At 40.1% G+C, this 22,652-nt stretch overlaps 1 protein-coding gene across 3 annotated transcripts in view; it reads right to left on the bottom strand.

Moving 5' to 3' along the window:
• Positions 1–342: 342 nt before the first annotated feature.
• The window catches only part of SENP1 (SUMO specific peptidase 1), a 57,650-nt gene continuing 35,340 nt past the window's right edge, over positions 343–22,652 (bottom strand). For all 3 annotated transcript variants that reach the window (XM_057557303.1, XM_057557301.1, XM_057557302.1), the window contains 5 exons: positions 6,456–6,659; positions 5,510–5,589; positions 4,499–4,583; positions 3,877–3,972; positions 343–2,921 (listed from right to left, as the gene is read on the bottom strand). In XM_057557303.1, coding sequence (XP_057413286.1) covers positions 2,859–2,921; positions 3,877–3,972; positions 4,499–4,583; positions 5,510–5,589; positions 6,456–6,659 — 528 coding nt within the window. In that variant the 3' untranslated portion in view covers positions 343–2,858. The remainder of the gene's footprint in view (positions 2,922–3,876; positions 3,973–4,498; positions 4,584–5,509; positions 5,590–6,455; positions 6,660–22,652) is intronic.

Here is a 22,652-nt window from a genome sequence, read left to right as displayed (position 1 = left end):
TTCCAGGCAACCTGTTTCTATCCCAGAACACTAAAACTTTGGGGCTAATCTTGCTAGGGGCAGTGGGTAGAAGATGCTAGCACAATTACAAGGGCAAAATAAGAGAGAAGTTGATACCACAGAGAAATATGAAGAGTCAGTTTACACAGAGTCTCCAGGCCAGATGAGGGAAAAGCGCTCTTACATTCAAACCTAAACAGGGCTCCCGGGAGCAATGGTGGGTCCCAGATGACAAATGGGATGGAACTAGCCTCTGTGCCTCGCACCATGTATCCTCAAATGGGCAGGAATGGTCTGATTTTCTCTGTACAGGGTCCAGGAGTGATTGTTGAGACTGTGGTTTCTGCTGAAGGCTCCATATCTGGCATCTAGAGCTTATCATCCATCAAGTGTTCCTTTTTTTAGGGGAGGCAGGTAATCATGAGCACTGGACACAGAGGAGAGGGGAAGATCGGAGAAAAGGAAAGCAACAGGCTTTAGTTTAAAGCAGGTTAAACAAGACATTGGTAACACGCCCTTGGCCATGGAATACAGGAACGTCATATTTTTTCCCCCCTGTCATCAAGGTCCGCCCTTAAATGAAGAAGAAAGTTTACAGATGCTAGTCCTGCTCTTCTTGGGCAGCTCTCTGGAAAGAATGGCCCCCACTATGTTAAGTCTACTTGGTTCCCACCCTGGACCACAACCTGTGTCTCAGCCTGGCCCACTCATGCAGGGCATCTCAGGATCACTAACTTCACCTTGTACAAAACTGCACTGGTCAGAAAGTGGGGCCAAATTCAGACAGGCTTAACAATTCCTTGTATATTTTTCAAAGTGCTTTTGTTGCATGTTTCATTTTCTGCTGTACATGGCAATAAATATTTGTTGCTTTGGTCTGTACAAAAAGTCTGTGAGGAAAGTAAGACAGATGTTATCTAAATGGACAAACAATAAATACAGAGAAGTATCTTGTTTTGAGTCCCCCAGACAATAGCAAGAGTGCCTGAAAAACTCAGGTCTTTTTGATTCATGGTCCAAAATCTATACCATATTGCCACCTTTCAAGTTGTCACTTAAATACATTAAGTACCAAGAATCAATGTTCAGGAGTCCCACAATGAGCCTGCATGCCATAGCTCTCTAAAAGAGAATGTGAAAGTCCCAGGAACTCATATATAGAAAGCTATTTATTTCCTATAGAAAACACCAAAAAAACCCAAAACAAAACAAAAAAAAACAAACCAAAACAAAACAAAACAGGCAAGAAAGAAAGAAGAAAAAAAAGAAAACAAACAAACAAAAGGTGGTCTTCCCCCCAAAGGCAGGCAGTATGAAAAAGGTAGGACATCTAGTTGCTGGAGTGGAAAACAGTAACATTCAGTTAACAATGGAATATTTAAAAAAAATAGTTTTCTTTTCAAATTGTAACCTGTGGTAACACATAGAAAAATGTACTAAACAAGCTTGATATAAAACAGAGTAAAATTTTCAAATAAGCCCAGGGAGAAAGCACAATGTTGGAAAGGATGAGGTACATGGGAAGAGAAGAAAAGATTTCATACAAAACTACCTATTACAATACAGAAAAAAGTATAAAATGTTCCTATTTTGGAACTTAAGTACAAAATGACACTGGCATTGGATCGTTTCACTATCTAGCCTGAGGAGCGCTCAGAGGGTGGGGAGATGCCACAAAGAACAAAAGGAATAGCAGTTTTTCAATCTCAAGTTGATCAGTCCAAATTCCACCCGTTTTCCAGTTGAAAATCTTGCCTCCCTCTGTAACCTCTACCCCTAAGCCAAAATTCAACCAGGAATCAAAATATTCGTTAGGAAGTCCACAAACACCCTACACATAGGGGCTGGGATCTGTGCGTGCTGGAGCTAAATTTGGAAAATGGTAATAAACCTACAGGCTAAAATGGTGAACACATTCAGCCTTCAAAAAAAAAAAAAACATATCCCTGTGAAATATATATATATATTAAATTCTCTGTGGTTAGAAACATATTTAAACTAGCTAGCCACAGACCAAACTAGACCTGCATTCATCCAATGCTGGAATTGTATGCTAAAGACTGAGGTCCTTCTTCTTGGTCAGAAGTAGGTAGCAGTAAAAGCGGTGCCTTGTCGCTCCACTAAACCGCTCCCTGGGTGGGTCTTCCCCATATCATGTGTTGTGAGCACATGCAAGCCTCTGCTTTTAAGGAAAGGACTGCCTGGGACTTTGGGGTCCATCCAGGGCTCACGTGTTGTGCCTCAGGAGAGGAAGAAGCTACAGATGATAAAACAGCCTTGTACAGAAGCAGACGGATTTCACAAAGGGGCATATAAATAGGAAAGGTCCTGGAGGAGGGAATTATGCAGGTGCCCCAAAGTCCAGTTTACAGTCACTTTCCCAGTGACATATCTTGAAAATCCTGTGTGTATGTATGTGTGCGTGTATATGCTGGTGGTTTTCATCCCTACCTTTTTGCCCACGTCCTTTCCTACCTCTTAGTAAGGCCTAACAACAAGAGTTTACATGAAATCAAGAGTCTTTCCAAGCTTCTCTCAGGCCCCTAATTAGAGACTGAGTGAGGCTGGAGCCCTTTGAAAATAAGATGGCAGAACTGAAGAAGTGAAAAGCAGTCTCTCTCTTCAGCTTAGGGATGTCCCTCACCCCTTTCACAGCACCAAAGTTTCTTTGCAAAAATAGTATCTGAGATACAAAAGGAAAGGCAGATGTGCTTGTGAGTGCATCTCTCCAGGGCCTGGTCCAGGATCAAGGACTTTACAAGAACAGAGGGTTGGGAGCAGCTGTTTCCAAGGTCTCTGGCCGTAGACAACAAAGAGCTGGTCTCCCACAAGTCCACGTCTGCTAATTGAGACAGTCTTCACAAAAGCTTTCGGTGGAGGATTTCCCAGACCATCCGCTTCCGGAAGTAGGGCATGTGTTGCTGTAGGGACACAGAGACACCCTTATTTTCATTTCTTGTATGCAGACCTAACACTCCTTTCCGTCTTGAAGTTTTCAACTAAAATAATCTCAGCTGAATTTCTGATCTTTCAAATGGCTCATTCTTCATCACATGTGATTTTTTTTCTTTCTATTGCTTTTTTCTATTACTATCTCTATTGCTATTTTCCATTGTTGTAACCTTAGAAGTTTTGTTGGGCATTGCCAGAAGTCCCTAGGGTACACCCAAATGTCTCCAAGAATTTTGAGAATGGTGTCTATCAAGTCCTCTATGTTAAACTTTTAAGAGGATATGAGATCCGACACTTGAAAATCAAAAACTCACTTTTTACGGGAGGAGTTATAGGAACTGCAAGAGTGAGCTCCACCCAAGGGCTATGGTGGAAAAATCTGGTAAAGCCATTGATTTAAACAGAAGTAAAGAGTTAAGTGGAGGACACAGAATAACCCCTAATCTCTAGTCTCAATCCACTTTGGTCTCCGAAGGACCACGTGGACAGAAATAAACAATCACAAACTATAAGAAGACTGACCAGCTGCATCAAGTGAGGGGCAGGGGAAGAGGGCAGCATAACAAATTACACTAGATCAAGGTGTGGCCTGTTCCAAAACTTAACTGCTATCCAAATAAAGGGAAACTACAGGAAACTTGCTCTGGTCCCAGTTCTCTGCTTCTTACAGGATTTGAGGTAGGTGGGAGAGATGGGCAGAGAAGAAGGCTCTGCCCATATATCACAATATGTGATATACGGTAACCCAGGATGTGGCCTATCACTACCCTTTTTCTTGTGACGCGGCACAGGCAGTAACCACCCGTGTTATGAGCCACAAGCTGAAGCAGAGCCCCCTAAGTGGAGCAAGTGGAGGGAAAAACATCTATCCGGCAGCCTGGAGACAGGGTGGTCATAGAGCTCCCTCCTGAAGGCTTGGCTCACCTGTGTGAAGTTGATTGGTCTGTCTTTGGTAATGCAGTCAGCATATTTGCAGGCAAACATGCCACAGTCGCTTCCATTCATCTGCTGTGGAATTTCCTGAAAGGCCAAAAACAATAAAAAAGTGACATCTTTCCAAGCTTCCTTCTTTCTTATTTGATTATAAATAAGAGCCAAAGGATATAAATTTTACAGGTTTCCCTGAATTTGGAAGAGATGACCCTGGTCCCCGACTCAGAACAACAGAGGCTCAGAGAAAAAAATTCAGCATCTCAGTCCAGCCTGTGTATTTCATATTAATCACACAGGAGACTATCTTAGATTTCCATGACACCCAAGGGTGTAAAAGCTGGCCCCTCCCACAAGGGCCAAACAATCTGCAAACATTTCCCACAGATGAAAGTTTAGCAAAATAGCTGGGCATTTATAAAACCTAGTTCTTCATAAGAAACACATTACTAGTTTCCCACAGATAGCTTACTCTATCTTCCCCAAGGAACCAAACGACTAAGCTGAGGTGAGGCTAGACACTAACACAGAAGGTCTCTGGGGACCAAGCAGTAAAATCCTTTTCTTTCCAATACCCTAGGTCTCAGGATTTCCATCTCATCAAGAAGAAATGTACCTGGCTTTTCTTGCTGAAGAGTTGCCAGCCATTGGTGTCAAACTCTTTCCTTTTCTTGTCAATGCTTTCTTGCTTCAGGTATTGCCTAAAGGTATTGGGAGAGAATGAGATGAGCTTGGGGAGCAGTGATGACAGCTGCCACTGCAAGAACGGGGCTGACAATCCTTAGGAAGAGTTTTCTTCTGTGCGTCTAAGGAAAACAGTATATACTACTGGGCAGGGAATCTTTGGACTGCTAAGCTTCCTTTGGAGGTCCCACAATTCAGGCCTTCCCTGTCAACCCAAGAGAAGCATGACATCTGCCTTTGATACCCAGGCTCCTTCTACCTACTGTCCGTCCTGAGGAACAAGTTTTGGTTCTTTTCCTTGGTTTATATGGTCCTACAGAACTCAACCTAATGGAAGAAAAATGTTTCTCCAGCAATACTGAGGTATTTATTTATTTACAGTCTTGATTCTCCTGTGTGAAAATTCAATCCAAATCAACAATTTGTTGAGTGCATACCTCATATACAGCACTCTTCTTAAGTGCGAACTGCTCACCATTCTGGAACCCAGCCCCCTCCTGGCTGCCAAAATGGTACAGTGAGAAACAGACATTTTGGAAAGAGAAACAGATGGGATATAAAGAGATTTGCATTCTGGTTCCCAGTTGAGCCACTAACTAGCAGGACCTGAGCAAATCTAAGTCACCTCTGTGGGTCTTGGTTTCTTCATCTGAAAAATTAGGAGGTTGGAGTAGATGATTTCTAAGTAGTTTCTATATCTATATGTATATATCCACTCTGTATTTAGAGCACTGGGACAGTAATTATCCCCATTAGGGTGTATTTTTGGTATTATATTATTATTAAACTTTACTTATTTAGATGGAAAATATCCATTCTTACTCAAGATAAAGATTTCCTTTATTAATCACTACATTGAAGGGATCAGAGAACTGAGTTCAATAGCTGGAAAAACATAACATATACCCAACATCAAACTCTTTGTCCTCAACTCCCTACTTACAAGAGGATCCTGCAGGCTTCATTGTTTATCCCACCCATGGAGTCGTAATAGGTAATATTCTTCTTTCTAAAGTCTACAACCTGGGAATTAAAAAAAAAAAAAAATCTGTGTTTATGAAGTGAAGAAAACTGGTTTCTCAGCTTTTCCCTTCCCTGGAATTTGGAACCTTCTGCAAGATTTCCTATGATATCATGACAAGTTTGATGGATGCTTAGCATTATACCATGCTTAATCTGCAGAGGAGAGAAGAACAGGGGGGTTATTTACTCAGAACTACGATGGGGGCTGATTGACTGGTGGCTCCAGTAATTGCCCTGAAACCTTTTCCTAGTACTCAGGTTCTCCATCTGCACTGTGGGTAACAGTGAAGACACAACATGCTCTTCAGAGAACGTAAGTTGAGTGAGATAATTTCCATACATTTTCTGAAAGATGGTAAAAGAGTCTAGTTTTTGTTTCTTTACTTGGAGAATTTTCTTTTGGCTTATGCTTTTCAAATGTAATTCAAAACAGACTGTGAAATACTTTTATACTTTTATTAATATATTAAGCTCATGTATCCATGTTCTCAGAATCATAAAAAATATTGAATTACCAAGTATGCAAGACAAGTCATGATTAGGCAGAAAATAACAGTCATAGAATCTGAGTTGGCAGCATCACTGAGAAGTCACTTTTACTCCCCATGCCTTGCCTTTAGCCTGCTTTGACTTATAACTCCCTTTTTAAATATTTCCAGAAAAGGAAAACTCCATAGCTTTCTTCAAAGTCTAAGTATCTCCCACTCTTGACAGGGAGTTCACTGATCTACCCAATTTTTAGACAACTAAATGCTACTTTTTCTCTCAGTCATCTAGTGAAAATGTAGAATATTCACCACTCTCTGTGTATTCTATAATTACATAGATTTCTTTTAAATTTTATCAGTAATAAAAGAGGCACTCACAGCAAGACACCAGTGCACTCCCAGGTGAATGGGCACCAAAAGAATGTCAACAGAAAAGACATCCACTTTCTTTGTCCAACGTTTCACTGCTTGATAACCAGCTGTTTTTAACTTAGTGAAAAAAAAGGTATTAAATGCATGCACACTTGGCAATCCCTTCTCTTTACTTCGCTCCATCAGCATATTCATGTAGAAGTTGATGATCTGTGGGAAGAAAGTATATGTATTAAAATTGATACTCCAGCCTTTCAAAATAGTTGTGTTGTAAGAAGGAAACACAGTTACGATATTGCACAGCATAGGTTAGTTTCCTAATCAATTCAATTATGACTTCAACACCCAACAGCCTCATGTCCCTATATCAAATTCTGACTAGAAGGGAGGGAGGTGTTGAGGTGGTTATAAACAGTGAAAACAGAAAAAGCTGATGTGTGTGTGTGTGTATACACACACACACACACACACATATGTGTATATATATGGTTCCAGATACATATGGGAAGATGTTGGCCAGACTTGTAGAAGACTGAAGATTAGGTTAAAAAAACTGGAAAAGGAGGAGGAAGGGGTGGTACAAGGTGAGACTCAGAGAAAAGGAAAGGAAGGAGTACAAGCAGTTTAATGAGGTACACACAAGCAGTTCCTTTAATCTATCGGGACTGTGTGAATAATTTAAATAAATCCTGAGCTCAGAGTCTAGTGTTAATAAAGCTAAGATCAGTAGTTCAATCCTTCTATGTAGGTCTCCTGATTCTGCACAAAGATAGAAAATTCTGCTCCATGACTAAGGATTGCATTTTCAGCCTAACAAGCCACCTAGCAGAAGCAAACTGTTTTGGTCTCAAGTAGAACTGAGCGACAGAATAAACCATCAACTATATTGGAAAAACATCTCTAAACTGGTAGTAGCTCAGCAATGTCACCATTATAGAGGCAGACATGGATATAGTATAACCTACATTACATGAGACCTGAAAGTAAAATGACAAACATGAAGAGTAAAGTTCTCCCCCAGAATCTATATGGTTAGCTGCCTCATTTTTGTTGATTCCATTTATGCCTTCAATATCAAGTACAAGTGAAAGAAATTAAAATGCTTGATACAGGAGATATGTTAATGAAACAATGTGTTCTCTAACAATGACTATGTCATCCATGGTTCCTTTAAGTCCAGGACTCCTTGGTACCAAAGCTTGAAAGTTACTGTGCCGGAAGTTACTGCATACTTATTTTATGTGGCCAGCTGAGGTCAGGCCAGTGTCTGTCAACTGCAAGGAATGAATGGGCTAACTGATCCAAAGCTTGGAAATATGACTAAGAAAACAGGCACATTTTTCAGAATGCTTTTTGGGGAATGGGAAAACACCCCCGTCCTTTGACAAATATTTACACACTAGAATGCCAGAGCAGTGAGCCCAATAGTAGGCAACTACATACTGGGGAGGCAGCAGGGAACGCTGCCAGGAACACACCGGAGCATGGTCTAGACCAGAGAAAGGGCCTATAGATGAGGATGCCTAAGCAGTTGCAGGGAAACCACATTCACCATGAAGCAGAGCTCTGAGGGTGGTGGGAGGGAGAGCTAGGACTGAAGAAAGACACTGTTTTTCCTGCATCTCTGAAGACGGAACAACAGGCCCAGAGGACTCAGGTTGTGGTTAATTCTCTGCTGAGTGATGCCCAATAGGTAACTGGAGCTCAGTTATTTAAAATAATGATAATGAATTAAGACACAATTAGGATCACAGATTTCTCCAATCCAGGTTTTTAATCTAACCCTGCCCCCGAAGATAATGGTGCTAAAGGATGCTTCTCCACTTGTGAAGGCAGCCAGGAATGCAGGAGGATCTTGCTCAGCAAGCACAGATTTCACAGCTATAATCTACATCCTCTAGTGAGAGAAAATCAGCAGGAAGGGACTGATTCCTCTGGCATTCTATCCCACAGTATTAGCCATCCTATGAGGCTAACTAAACCCTTCAATCCAGGGGGTGAAGTGAACAGGCAGACAACCTGTCAGTCACTGTAAGCCAAACCTTCCATGGGGGCAGACAAGTTATATATTACAACAGGCAACAAGGACTTAGGATGGAAGTGGAAGAAATTAGAGAGAGATAAGGATAGCCAAGCACATGAAAGCCACGGAGATATATCTCCCCCAGGTGCCCATCAGAGGGGTATACCACCTTTGGTATAGTTACCCTGAAGTGAAAAGGATGACATTATGAGTGTCATGCTATACATGACTATCCTATTTTTCAGGAGGAAAGAGTGCCAGAAACCAATTAAGTTTAGCTGGACCTCCATAGACTGAGTTGTTTGGCTTCTTATTTCATTTTGTTATTTTGAGAGAGTGGACCTATAAAGCTAAAGACCAAGCCAGCTGAACAGGAACAGAGACCTAGTGATCAGGATACCACACTAAGAATCCCTCTTCCACTGCTTCAGTTCTGCCTCCAACCAAGGTTTCTCCACTGAGAGGGAAATGGCTTCCTCCAAAGCCAGCTCATTAATTAGCTCTACGGAGTGGTCTGGGTTCTTTTTCATTTCTTCTGTATCTCAGTAGGAGGGAGTTTAGTGGCTTCAATGTTCCCTCCCATTAACTGAGGACATGTAATCTGACATCTGAGGCAGAATTTAGATCTGAGTTTCTCTCCTCAGTTTTTCAGCTCTTACTCTATCCAAATGAGGAAAATTGCCGTAGTTCAGCCAAGACACAATCATACCAAAAAAACAAGCTAGGAGTTACGAGAACAAAAAGAATCCTACACGTCATCTCACAGAGGGCTGAAGATAAAGGAAAAAGAAATGAGAGAAGGGATCACAGTGCTTAAGATGAAAGAGGAGCAATGATGGTCAGAGCACTTGCTTGTATTTTGTGAAGACAAGGTTCCCTCCCCTTCCATAGTGAGAGCCTTTCTGCACACAGGACTCTCTTAGCTGCAGAAGATCTTCAATTCCCTTTGGAATAGGGGGCTAAGAGTAATAAGTCAGCCCGGTGCCTACTGTTTGTCTTGCACTTGTCACTCTTTTGGGGGCCCACACTTGCCTCTGCTTGCTGCAGCTCCTGGTGCCTAAAGAGCTGCCCTTCCTGCTGCCTTTGCAGCTTTGGCCATGAGTGCCTACTTGTCTATGCAGTCCTGTCTGGGGGTGGAATGGTTGTTTATAGTGTCTTATTCCTTTGTGATTTTATTTGAAGAGTTGCCAGGTTGAAGCTGAAAAAAGCTTCTCTTTAAAAGAAAAGCCTACCATGTTTTCAAACTAAGGACTCAATCCTTTTCCTGTATGTTACCACAATGACATAAATGACTGCTATTTGTATCCTCCTTCTCACGCAGTAAACCAGCCAAACTATTGTTTTCTCATGCATTTAGAAGTAAAACATTTCACAATACAATCCTGACGTTAACCCTTTCCAATTTCACACTCTGAACCCTTATAATTGACTTAGGAAATAAATGTTCTAAAAGTCCTGAGCATGACAGTGTTCCTGAGCAGAGACCACGATAACTTTCAGGGGGAAAAAAAGCTGTTTTCCTATTTTACCCCTCCAGATTTTCCCCTCTACATACTCATTCTGAAATTTTTTTTTTTAAAGATTTAATTGTATTTATTTTTGGCTGTGTTGGGTTTTCGTTGCTGTGCACAGGCTTTCTCTAGTTGTGGTGAGTGGGGGCTACTCTTCCTTGTGGTGCGTGGGCTACTTGCGGTGGCTTCTCTTGTTGTGGAGCACAGGCTCTAGGCGCGCGGGCTTCAGTAGTTGTGGCACGCGGGCTCAGTAGTTGTGGCATGCGGGCCCTAGAGCGCAGGCTCCGTAGTTGTGGCACACGGGCTTAGTTGCTCCGTGGCATGTGGGATCTTCCTGGACCAGGGCTCGAACCCGTGTCCCCTGCGTTGGCAGGCGGATTCTTAGCCACTGCGCCACTGGGGAAGTCTTCCTCATTCTGATTTTTAAATTAGACTTATCCTTGTCAACCACAAAACCCAAAAGACTAAACAAGCAACAACCCCTGAATATTATGAGTCAGAAGGTCACTCACTCCTAAAAGATCTAATCTAATAATACTATGGAAACCAAGAAGGCAGACTTCAGGTAAGCTCTACGTTACTGCATCCCTCACTGTGTCCAGGATTTTTCTCACATGCGAATTCAAGTAACAAATTATTAGAATTACTGCCAAGGTTTTAGAGAAAGAGAGGCAGGCAACATCTATTTTTATGGAGTCATGACAACTGTAATTATTCTCCCTGTGACCTCACATAAATCCCTGGTTTATCAATAGGACTACTTCTATTAAGAAACACTTTAAAGAGGTAAACTATAATGACGTGGAATCTTCCCACGAGTCATGTTAGAAACACTATAACTTCCATTCTAGTCATTTTATTCCACATGTTAGAGTGCATAGCATATCGTAGACCCCATCATATTCACTTAATTTATCTCATTTTGTCTGATTTTCTTCCCTTCTTACGCAGTTTTTATTTCCTAAGGAAAACCTACTCCCTGTGCTAGGTTTGTCTAGTTGGGCTTAATGTTTGGCAGGATGTTTCCTCTCTTACCAAGCATCACTTAGATTTAACTTCTCCTCGGAAACAGTTAATTATTGAGAAAGAGGTGTTGAAATCTTCAACAGTAATTATAAATTTGTCTATTTCCCCTTCCAATTTTCTCAGTTTTTACTTCATCTATTTTGAAGTTCTGTTAGGTGTGTACATATCTAGGTTGTTAATCCTCTTGAACTTACCCCTTTACCATTATGAAAAGTCTATCACTGGTAATATGACTTGCTCTGAAATCTACTTGGTGTGATATTAATACAGTTACTTCATCTTTCCTTTGTTTAGTGTTGGCACGGTATATTTTTTCCATCCTTTTACTTTTAACCTATATGTCTCTTCATATTTAAAATAGGTTTCCTGTAGACATATTTTTTAACCTAATGTGACAATCTCTGCCTTTTAACAGGATATTTATACTGTCCAATATGGTAGCTACTAGCCAAATATGACTCTTGAGCACTTGAAATATGACTAATGCAAATTGTGTTGTAAGTGTAAATGTGCTGTAAGCGTAAAATACATACATTTTAAAGAGAAGGTAAAATATCTCATTAACAATATTTTCAGATTTATTACATGCCAAAATAACATATTTTGGATATATTGGGTTAAATAAAATATATTATAAAATTAGTTTTACCTGTTTCTTTTCACTTCTTTTTAATGTGACTACTAGAAAACTTAAAATTACATACATGGCTCACATTATATTTCTATTGGGTGTGCTGGGTTAGGTCATTTACATTTAATGTGATTACTGAGATGGTTGGTTTTAAATCTACCATCATGTTCTTTTTTTACTATTAGTCCCATCTGTTCTTTGTATCCTTCCTCTTTCCCTGCCTTCCTTTGGATTGGGTATCTTTTAATTCCATTTTATCTCCATTACTGGCTTATAACGATACCTCTCTGGTTTTTGTTTTTGTTTTTAACTGGTCGCTCTAGGATTTATATGTCTTTAACTTATTGTAGTCTACCTTCATATAACATTATACCACTTCATGTATTGTACAGGAACCTTAGACAAGTATGTACTTCCATTTTCCCCCTCCGTTATGTTATGATTTTCATATACTTCACTTCAACATGTTATAAACCCCACAGTATGTTGTTTTATTTTTGACTTGACTAGTCAATTGTCTTTCAGAGATATTAAAAACTGAAAGCATTTCCACTGCTCTTCACTCCTCGTGTAGATTGAAACTTTTACCTCATATTTGTCTTCTGCCTGACAAATATCTTTTAATATTTCTTACGGTAGAAGTCTGCTGGTGATGAATTCTTTCAGCATTTGTTTGCCTAAAAAAGTATAGCCTTATTTTTTGAAAGATTTATTTGCTGGTATAGAATTTAGGTTGACAAGCTTTTTTTTTCCTCCTTCAGTACTTTAAAGATGTAGCTATATTGTCCTCTGGCCTACATGGTTTCTGACAGATCTTTGTTCCTCTGTACATAATATGCCTCTTTTCCTCTGGTTGCTTTCATTAGTTTTCTCTTTATCAGTGGTCTTTAGCAATTTGATTATTATACATTTCACTATGGTGTTTCTTCTATTTGAGGTATGCTGAATTTCTGGGATCTGTCAGTATATTTCCAAATTTGGAAAATCTTCCACCGTTATTTCTTTAAACATTTTTTCTGATACCACTTACACCCAACTTTCCCTTCTGGGACTTCAATTACATGCTTAGGCTTGACACTGCCCCAGAGCTCGCTAAGCTCTAGTCATCCTTTTTCAGCCTTTTTTCTACTCCATTTGAATGGTTCCTATTGCTCTATTTTCAAGTTCACTAACTGTTCCTTCCACAGTGTCTAATATGTTAATCTCATCTCATGTATTTTTCATTTCAGATACTGTATTTTTCATCTCTAGAAGTTCAATTTGGGTCTTTTATATTTTCCATTTTTCTCCTCATAATGTCCACTTTCCTGAACATGTGAATATGTTAATGATATCTGTTTTAATATCTTTGTTGGCTAATCCTATCATTTTTGTCTTTTCTGGGTATTTCTATAGTGACTGTTTTTTCCCTTTGTTATATTTTTCTTCTATTTGCATGCCTGGGAATTTTTAATTGGATGCTAGACATTGTGAATTTCATGTTGTTGGGTTTTGTTGTTACCAGAATTTGCTGTGTTCTTTTAAATATTGTTGGGCTTTGTTCTGTGATATAGTTAAGTTAGTTGGATCAGTTTCAAGCTTTCAAGACTTGTATTTAAGCTTGTTACCATGGGTTCAGGGCAACCTTTATTCTAGGGTCACTTTGGCCCCACTCTTGAAGCAATGCCCTTTTGATGACTCTATTCAATGCCCCACAACTTTTCTACTCTAGATGGTTGGGACATGAACTATTCTTGGCACCTGTGTTAGCTCTCAGGCTTGTTCTGATTCCTTCTTTCTGGTGGTTCTTTCCCCAGGCTCTGGTAGTTTCTTCCCATATATGTACAGATCAGTATTCAGCCAAAGATTTGAGGGGGGCCCACTGCATATCTCTGGAGCTTTCTCTTTGTTCAGCAACTTCCCCTCCAGTATTTATCTCACAAACCTTAGCCACTTTGGCCTCCCTGAACTCCGTCTCCTCCACTCACAAGACTGCCAGGCACTGCCAGGTTTTACCAGCTCTCTCCCCTCAACACACCGCCCCAGTAAGCTGTGGAAATCATAGGCTCATCCTTTTCATTTCCCTTCTCTCAGGAATCACTGTTATCCAATGTCTGAAAATTCTTGCTTGATGTTTTATCTAGTTTCCTAGTTAAGTTGAAAGAGTAAATCTGATCCATTTTATTCTATCAAGATCAGAAGAAGTCAGATTCATTTACTTGTATGCCTAAATAATTTCCATGTATTTCTAAATTTATCTGATGCTTTATAAAACAACTTTTAGGCCCTCTAAGAAGCAGAATTAGCAGGCCATAAAGAGAAACACAAAGCCTAAGGTAGTCCTCTCCTCAGGATCATTAACCTAAAATCTTAGACTTGGATTCCAGAAGTTATTCAACTCAATCTCCAGGAAATAATAAATAGTTTCTAGTACTGACATACACTAAAAAATATTTCCTTTTGTTTAATTTGTTAATATTGTTAATATTTAATAATATTGTATTGTTAATATTTCCTTTTGTTTCCATCTACTTTTGCAACTAACTCCTCCTCTCTTTAACCCTGTCTTCCTTCCCTTAATTAGAAATTTCTTTTAATAACTAATCACCAGACCTGGTATAGAAATCCCCATCTATATGTTATTAGCTTTCCAGCCTCATTTTCTATTCTTTACAAGGCAGCCACTTCCCACATTCCAATTTTGAGAAGTTTCATTTTCTTATAGTAAGGTAAAATGTTAATCCTCACCTATATAAAAATCCATTCTTAAAAACATGTTGGGGGGGCGGAGTCAAGATGGCATACTAGGAGGATGCGGAATTCGCGTCTCCTCACAACTAGGACACCTACCAGGCACCAGTGGGGGACCACGGACACCTAAGCAGGTAGGAGGAACCCCCAGCGACTGGGTAGGACGTGGGTCACTGGGGGAAGGAAGGGGGAGAAGAAGTGGAGGCGGGATGGGACTGGCGCCCCGAGGGGTGGCTGCGGGAGGGGAAGGGGTAAATTGGGGAACCACTGGGAGGGTAGAGGATCAAAAGGGAGTGTGGCCAGGTTTCCCCTGCCCACTTGAACCCCCAGGAACCTGCTGAGATCCCGGGCCTGAGCCTCTGCCCATTGAGGCCCCCTCCAGCCATGCGGGTCCTGAGGGAGTGGGAGGGAGGGAAGGGGGAGCAAAAGTTAAGGCCAGACCTCCAGGACCGGCACCCTGAGGGCTGGCTGGGGGAGGTAAGGAGTTCCTACACCCAGCGGGACCCAACCACGGTTAGGGGTCCAGTGGCAACGGGGGAGACCCTGGGGGATACGGTGGGGGAGGGGCACGAAGGAGCGGAAGGGAACGGGGCCAGTACTTTCCCTGTCCACTTAGGCACTGGGAAGCCTGTTGGGCTCCCGGGCCTAATCCTCTGCCCTTGGAGCCTCCCCCCTGCCGTGCAGAGCCCAAGCCCCACCCCTACACCCCCACCCAGGGCCCCAACTCTACACTCGGAGACCCCCTCCAACGAGCTGGGCCTAAACCCCACCCACACACCCTCACTCAGTGCCCTACCTCCAAACTACGGAACTCCACACTCCTGAGGCCCTCATTTCTGCATGCTGCCTCTCCTATTCCCCACAGGTCCTAAGCGGAGGCCACGCCTCAAGCTTAAAAGTCACCCACCTAGGCCCCACCCCATGCTCAAATGTCACCCCCCACCTGCCTAGGCCCCGCCCCACCCTAAACACTGCCCCTGCCTAAGTGCCACCCCAGCCTAAACTCCACCCCCATGGTCAAGGCTTTTTTTTTTTTTTTTTTTTTCTTTTTTCCTCTTTTAGATTGGGGTTCTGTTTTACCTTGTTGATTCACTGTTGTTGATTCTTTTATATTTTTATTTTTCCTAATAAATCTTTTATTTTTCTTATTTTATTTTATTCTTTATACTTTGTTAGTGATCTCTCCTTTTGGCTTGTCCTCCACCACGCCTTTTCTTCCTTTTTTCTGTTGTGGTTTTATTTTGCCTTGTTGCAGTTGTTTCAATTATACTTTTACTTATCCTAACATATTTTTTATCTTTCTACTTTTATTTTGTCTTTTATTCTTTGATATTGTACTGCTCCTTTTTTTCTTTCTTTCTTTCTTCTTCTTTTTTTAACCGTGCCACAAACCTCACGGGATCTTGGTTCCCAGGGTGGAGGTTGGGCCCAAGCTCTCATAGTGGGAGCTCTGAGTCCAAACCACTGGACTAACAGGAACCTCAGACCCCAGGGAATATTAATCAGAGTGAGACCTCCTGGAGGTCCTCATCTCAGCACAAAGACCCAACTCTATCCAACTGCCTGCACACTCCAGTGCTGGACGCCTCAGGCCAAACAACCAGTAAGACAGGAATACAGCACCAACCATCAAAAAAAACAAAAAATGAAATGACAAAAAAATATGTTATAGACGAAGGAGAAAGGTAAAACTTACAAGACCAAATAATGAAGATGAAATAGGCAAACTACACAAAAAAGAATTCAGAGTAATGGTAGTAAAGATAATCCAAAATCTCGGAAACAGAATGGAGAAAATGCTAGAAACATTTAACAAAGATCTAGAAGAACTAAAGAGCAAACAAACAGTGATGAAAAACACAATTACTGAAATTAAAAATACTCTAGAAGGAATCAATAACAGAATAACTGAGACAGAAGAACGAATAAGTGAGCTGGAAGTCAAAATGGTGGAAATAACTGCCAGGGAGCAGAATAAAGAAAAAAGAATGAAAAGAATTGAAGACAGTCTCAGAGACCTCTGGGACAACATTAAACACACCAACATTCAAATTATATGGGTCCCAGAAGAAGAAGAGAAAAAGAAAGGGACTGAGAAAATATTTGAAGAGAGTACAGTCAAAAAACTTCCCTAACATGGGAAAGGAAATAGTGAATCAAGTCCAGAAAGCACAGAGAGAACCAGATAGGATAAACCTAAAGAGAAACACTCTGAGGCACATATTAATCAAACTATCAAAAATTAAATACAAAGAAAAAATATTAAAAGCAACAAATAATATACAAGGGAATCCCCATAAGGTTAACAGCTGATTTTTCAGCAGAAACTCTGCAAGCCAGAAGGGAGTGGAAGGACATGTTTAAAGTGATGAAAGGGAAAAACCTACAACCAAGATTACACTACCCAGCAAGGATCTCATTCAGAATCGAGGGAGAAATTAAAACCTTTACAGATAAGCAAAAGCTATGAGAATTCAGCACCACCAAACCAGCTTTACAACAAACGCGAAAGGAACTTCTTGAGGCAGGAAACACAAGAGAAGGAAAAGACTTACAAAAACAAACCCAAAACAATTAAGAAAATGGTAATAGGAACATACATACCCATAATTACCTTAAATGTAAATGGATTAAATTCTCCAACCAAAAGACATAGACTGGCTGAATGGATACAAAAACAAGACCCGCACATATGCTGTCTACAAGAGACCCACTTCAGACCTAGGAACACATACAGACTGAAAGTGAGGGGATGGAAAAAGATATTCCATGCAAATGGAAATCAAAAGAAAGCTGGAGTAGCAATTCTCATATCAGACAAAATAGACTTTAAAATAAAGGCTATTACAACAGACAAAGAAGGACACTACATAATGATCAAGGGATCAATCCAAGAAGAAGATATAACAATTGTAAATATTTATGCACCAAATATAGGAGCACCTCAATAAATAAGGCAAATGATAACAGCCATAAAATGGGAAATTGACAGTAACACAAAAATAGTAGGGGACTTTAACACCCCACTTTCACCAATGGACAGATCATCCAAAATGAAAATAAATAAGGAAACACATCTTTAAATGACACATTAAACAAGATGGACTGGGGACTTCCCTGGTGGCGCAGCGGTTGAGAATCCGCCTGCCAGTGCAGGGGACACGGGTTCGATCCCTGGTCCAGGAAGATCCCACATGCCGCGGAGCAACTGAGCCCGCGCGCCACAACTACTGAGCCTGCGTTCTGGAGCCCACACGCCACAATTACTGAAGCCCGCGTGCCTAGAGCCCGCGCACCACAACGAAAAGTAGCCCCGCTGGCAGCAACTAGAGAGAGCCCAACGCAGCCAAATATAAATAAATAAAATTTAAAAAAAAAAAAAAAAAACAAGATGGACTGAATTGATATTTATAGGACATTCCATCCAAAAACAACAGAATACACTTTCTTCTCAAGTGCTCATGGAACATTCTCCAGGATAGACCATATCTTGGGACACAAATCAAACCTTGGTAAATTTAAGAAAATTGAATTGTATCAAGTATCTTTTCCAATCACAATGCTATGAGACTAGATATCAATTACAGGAAAAAATCTGTAAAAAATACAAACACATGGAGGCTAAACAATACACTACTAAATAACCAAGAGATCAATGAAGAAATCAAAGAGGAAATCAAAAAATACCTAGAAACAAACAACAATGAAAACACAACAACCCAAAACCTATGGGATGCAGCAAAAGCAGTTCTAAGAGGGAAGTTTATAGCAATACAGTCCTACCTCAAGAAACAAGAAATATCTCAAATAAACATCCTAACCTTACACCTAAAGCAATTAGAGAAGGAAGAACAAAAAAACCCCGAAGTTACCAGAAGGAAAGAAATCATAAAGATCAGATCAGAAATAAATGAAAAAGAAATGAAGGAAACAATAGCAAAGATCAATGAAACTAAAAGCTGGATCTTTGAGAAGATAAACAAAATTGATAAACCATTAGCCAGACTCATCAAGAAAAAAAGGGAGAGGACTCAAATCAACAGAATTAGAAATGAAAAAGGAGAAATAACAACCGACACTGCAGAAATACAAAGGATCATGAGAGATTACTACAAGCAACCATATGCCAATAAAATGGACAACCTGGAAGAAATGGACAAATTCTTACAAAAGCACAACCTTCCAAGACTGAACCACAAAGAAATAGAAAATATAAACAGACCAACCACAAGCACTGAAATGGAAATTGTGATTAAAAATCTTCCAGCAAACAAAAGCCCAGGACCAGATGGCTTCACAAGCAAATTCTATCAAACATTTAGAGAAGAGGTAACACCTATCCTTCTCAAACTCTTCCAAAATATAGCAGAGGGAAGAACACTCCCAAACTCATTCTAAAAGGCCACTATCACCCTGATACCAAAACCAGACAAAGATGTCACAAAAAAAGAAAACTACAGGCCAATATCTCTGATGAACATAGATGCAAAAATCCTCAACAAAATACTAGCAAACAGAATCCAACAGCACATTAAAAGGATCATACACCCTGATCCAGTGGGGTTTATCCCAGGAATGCAAGGATTCTTCAATATATGCAAATCAATCAATGTGATACACCATATTAACAAACTGAAGGAGAAAAACCATATGATCATCTCAGTAGATGCAGAAAAAGCTTTCAAGAAAATTCAACACCCATTTATGATAAAAAGCCTCCAGAAAGTAGGCACAGAGGGAACCTACCTCAACAAAATAAAGGCTATATATGACAAACCAACAGCCAACATCGTTCTCAATGGTGAAAAACTGAAACCATTTCCACTAAGATCAGGAACAAGACAAGGTTGCCCACTCTCACCACTATTATCCCACATAAGTTTTGCAAATTTTAGCCACAGCCATCAGAGAACAAAAAGAAATAAAAGGAATCCAAATCAGAAAAGAAGAAGTAAAACTGTCACTGTTTGCAGATGACATGATATTATACATAGAGAATCCTAAAGATGCTACCAGAAAACTACTAAAGCTAATCAATGAATTTGGTAAAGTAGCAGGATACAAAATCAATGCACAGAAATCTTTTGCATTCTGATACACTAATGATGAAAAACCTGAAAGAGAAATTAAGGAAACACTCCCATTTACCATTGCAACAAAAAGAATAAAATACCTAGGAATAAACCTACCTAAGGAGAGAAAAGACCTGTTTGCAGAAAACTATAAGACACTGATGAAAGAAATTAAAGATGATACAAACAGATGGAGAGATATACTATGTTCTTGGATTGGAAGAATCAACATTGTGAAAATGACTATACCGCCCAAAACAATCTACAGATTCAATGCAATCCCTATCAAATTACCAATGGCATTTTTTTTACAGAACTAGAACAAAAAATTCTTAAAATATGTCTGGAGACACAAAAGACCCCGAATACCCAAAGCAATCTTGAGGAAAAAAAACGGAGCTGGAGGAATCACTCCCTGACTTCAGAGTATACTACAAAGCTACAGTAATCAAGACAGTATGGTACTGGCACAAAAACAGAAATATAGATCAATGGAACAGGATAGAAGCCCAGAGATAAACCCACGCACATATGGTCACCTTATCTTTGATAAAGGAGGCAAGAGTATACAATGGAGAAAAGACAGCCTCTTCAATAAGCGGTGCTGGGAAAACTGGACAGCTACATGGAAAAGAATGAAATTAGAACACTTCCTAACACCATACACAAAAATAAACTCAAAATGGATTAAAGACCTAAATGTAACGCCAGACACTATAAAACTCTCAGAGGAAAACATAGGCAGAACACTCTATGACATAAATCACAGCAAGATCCTTTTTGACCCACCTCCTAGAGAAATGGAAACAAAAACAAACAAATGGAATCTAATGAAACTTAAAAGCTTTTGCACAGCAAAGGAAACCATAAACAAGACGAAAAGATAACCCTCAGAATGGGAGAAAATATTTGCAAACGAAGCAACTGACAAAGAATTAATCTCCAAAATATACAAGCAGCTCATGCAGCTCAATATCAAAAAAACAAACAACCCAATCCAAAAATGGGCAGAAGAACTAAACAGACATTTCTCCAAAGAAGATATACAGATTGCCAACAAACACATGAAAGGATGCTCAACATCACTAATCATTAGAGAAATGCAAATCAAAACTACAATGAGGTATCACCTCACACCAGTCAGAATGGCCATCATCAAAAACTCTACAAACAATAAATGCTGGAGAGGGTGTGGAGAAAAGGGAACCTTCTTGCACTGTTGGTGGGAATGTAAATTGATACAGCCACTATGGAGAACAGTATGGAGGTTCCTTAAAAAACTAAAAATAGAACTACCATATGACCCAGCAATCCCACTACTGGGCATATACCCTGAGAAAAGCATAATTCAAAAAGAGTCATGGGAGCTTCCCTAGTGGCGCAGTGGTTAAGAATCCGCCTGCCAACACAGGGGACATGGGTTCGAGCCCTGGTCTGGGAAGATCCCACATGCCGCGGAGCAACTAAGCCTGTGCGCCACAACTACTGAGCCTGCGCTCTAGAGCCCGTGAGCCACAACTACTGAAGCTCTTGCGCCTACAGCCCATGCTCTGCAAGAGAAGCCACGACAATGAGAAGCCTGCGCACTGCAACAAACAGTAGGGAAAGCCCGAGCACAGCAACAAAGACCCAATACAGCCAAAAATAAAAACAAACAAATAAATAAAAATATTTTAAAAGTAAAAAATTAAAAAAAGAGTCATGTACCACAATGTTCATTGCAGCTCTATTTACAATAGCCAGGACATGGAAGCAACCTAAGTGTCCAGGGACAGATTAATGCATAAAGAAGAAGTGGTGCATGTATACAATGGAATATTACTCAGCCATAAAAAGAAACGAAATTGAGTTATTTGTAGTGAGGTGGATGGACCGAGAGTCTGTCATACAGAGTGAAGTCAGAAAGAGAAAAACAAATACCGTATGCTAACACATATACATGGAATCTAAAAAAAAATGGTTGTGATGAACCTAGGGGCAGGACAGGAATAAAGACACAGACGTAGAGAATGGACTTGAGGACACGAGGAGGAGGAAGGGTAAGCTGGGACGAAGTGAGAGAGTAGCACTGACATATATACACTACCAAATGTAAAACAGATAGCTAGTGGGAAGTAGCTGCATAGCACAGGGAGATCAGTTCGGTGCTTTGCGACCACCTAGAGGGGTGGGATAAGGAGGGTGGGAGGGAGCTGCAAGAGGGAGGGGATATGGGGATATACGTATGCATATAGCTGATTCACTTTGTTATACAGCAGAAACTAATACAACACTGTAAAGCAATTATACTCCAATAAAGATGTTAAGAAAAAAAAAAAACCATGTTAGAAAGCCTATTGTATGAACAGGCACTGTGGCTTACTCTTCTTTTAGGAAAGAGAGCAGAGAAAGGGTAGCCTAATGGCTCTCTGTACATATCCCAAATACAGGACTTCTGGATTTTATTTTCCTTATAAACTAAATCTGATCCCTTTCATTTCTAGGATCTTATATTCCTCGTCTATAAAATAGTAGAAATAATGTGTCAACCACCTTCTTTTGGAGGAAATTTTAATGCAGCCTATAAAACTGACATGAGAAACAAAAAGAAAAGAAATGGTTATTAATGAAAATATCTGTTTGAGGGAAGGAGAATAGCACTGAAGAGAGCAAATTACTTGCAAAAGATTGAGAGTTCACAATTGAGAAATGGAATTAAGTATTTTAAAATGATTATGAATAATTAAGGATATCTACTAATTCCCCTTCAGAATGGTATTAGCTTCTCAAGGGCAGTAATTCTAAAAGCCTGAGAAATGTGGTACTTTGAAAATGGTGCTTTTTAAAATAGTTAAAATAGTTATTAAAGTAGTTATTATAACAGTTCTCATCATCATTATGGACATGTGAATTGGCACCTGCTTTCAAGGTTAACATTATCCTGAACTCAGAAGACAAGTACTCCTTACAAAAGTTATGGGTAGGTGTGGTAGAGATAAAGTAGGCAAGGAATCTTTCCTTTCCCTTGTCTCTTCTAAGTAATGTAATTTCCATGAACTTTGGTAAAAATCCAGCCTCTGGTGGGCCCAGGGAATGGAAAATATGTCCTGATGAATGCTGCCTCTGTAAGGGAGCTCACTGAGGTAATACCAGAATATATAGCTAGAACTCAGCTCATATCCTACTCATTGCTGCCCCCTAGAAGGTTCTGCATAATTTACAACAAACACG

The sequence above is a fragment of the Balaenoptera acutorostrata genome, chromosome 11 (assembly GCF_949987535.1).
Source record: "Balaenoptera acutorostrata chromosome 11, mBalAcu1.1, whole genome shotgun sequence".
Classification (NCBI taxonomy): Eukaryota; Metazoa; Chordata; class Mammalia; order Artiodactyla; family Balaenopteridae; genus Balaenoptera; species Balaenoptera acutorostrata.
This window is presented reverse-complemented; position numbering and strand designations above follow the sequence as displayed.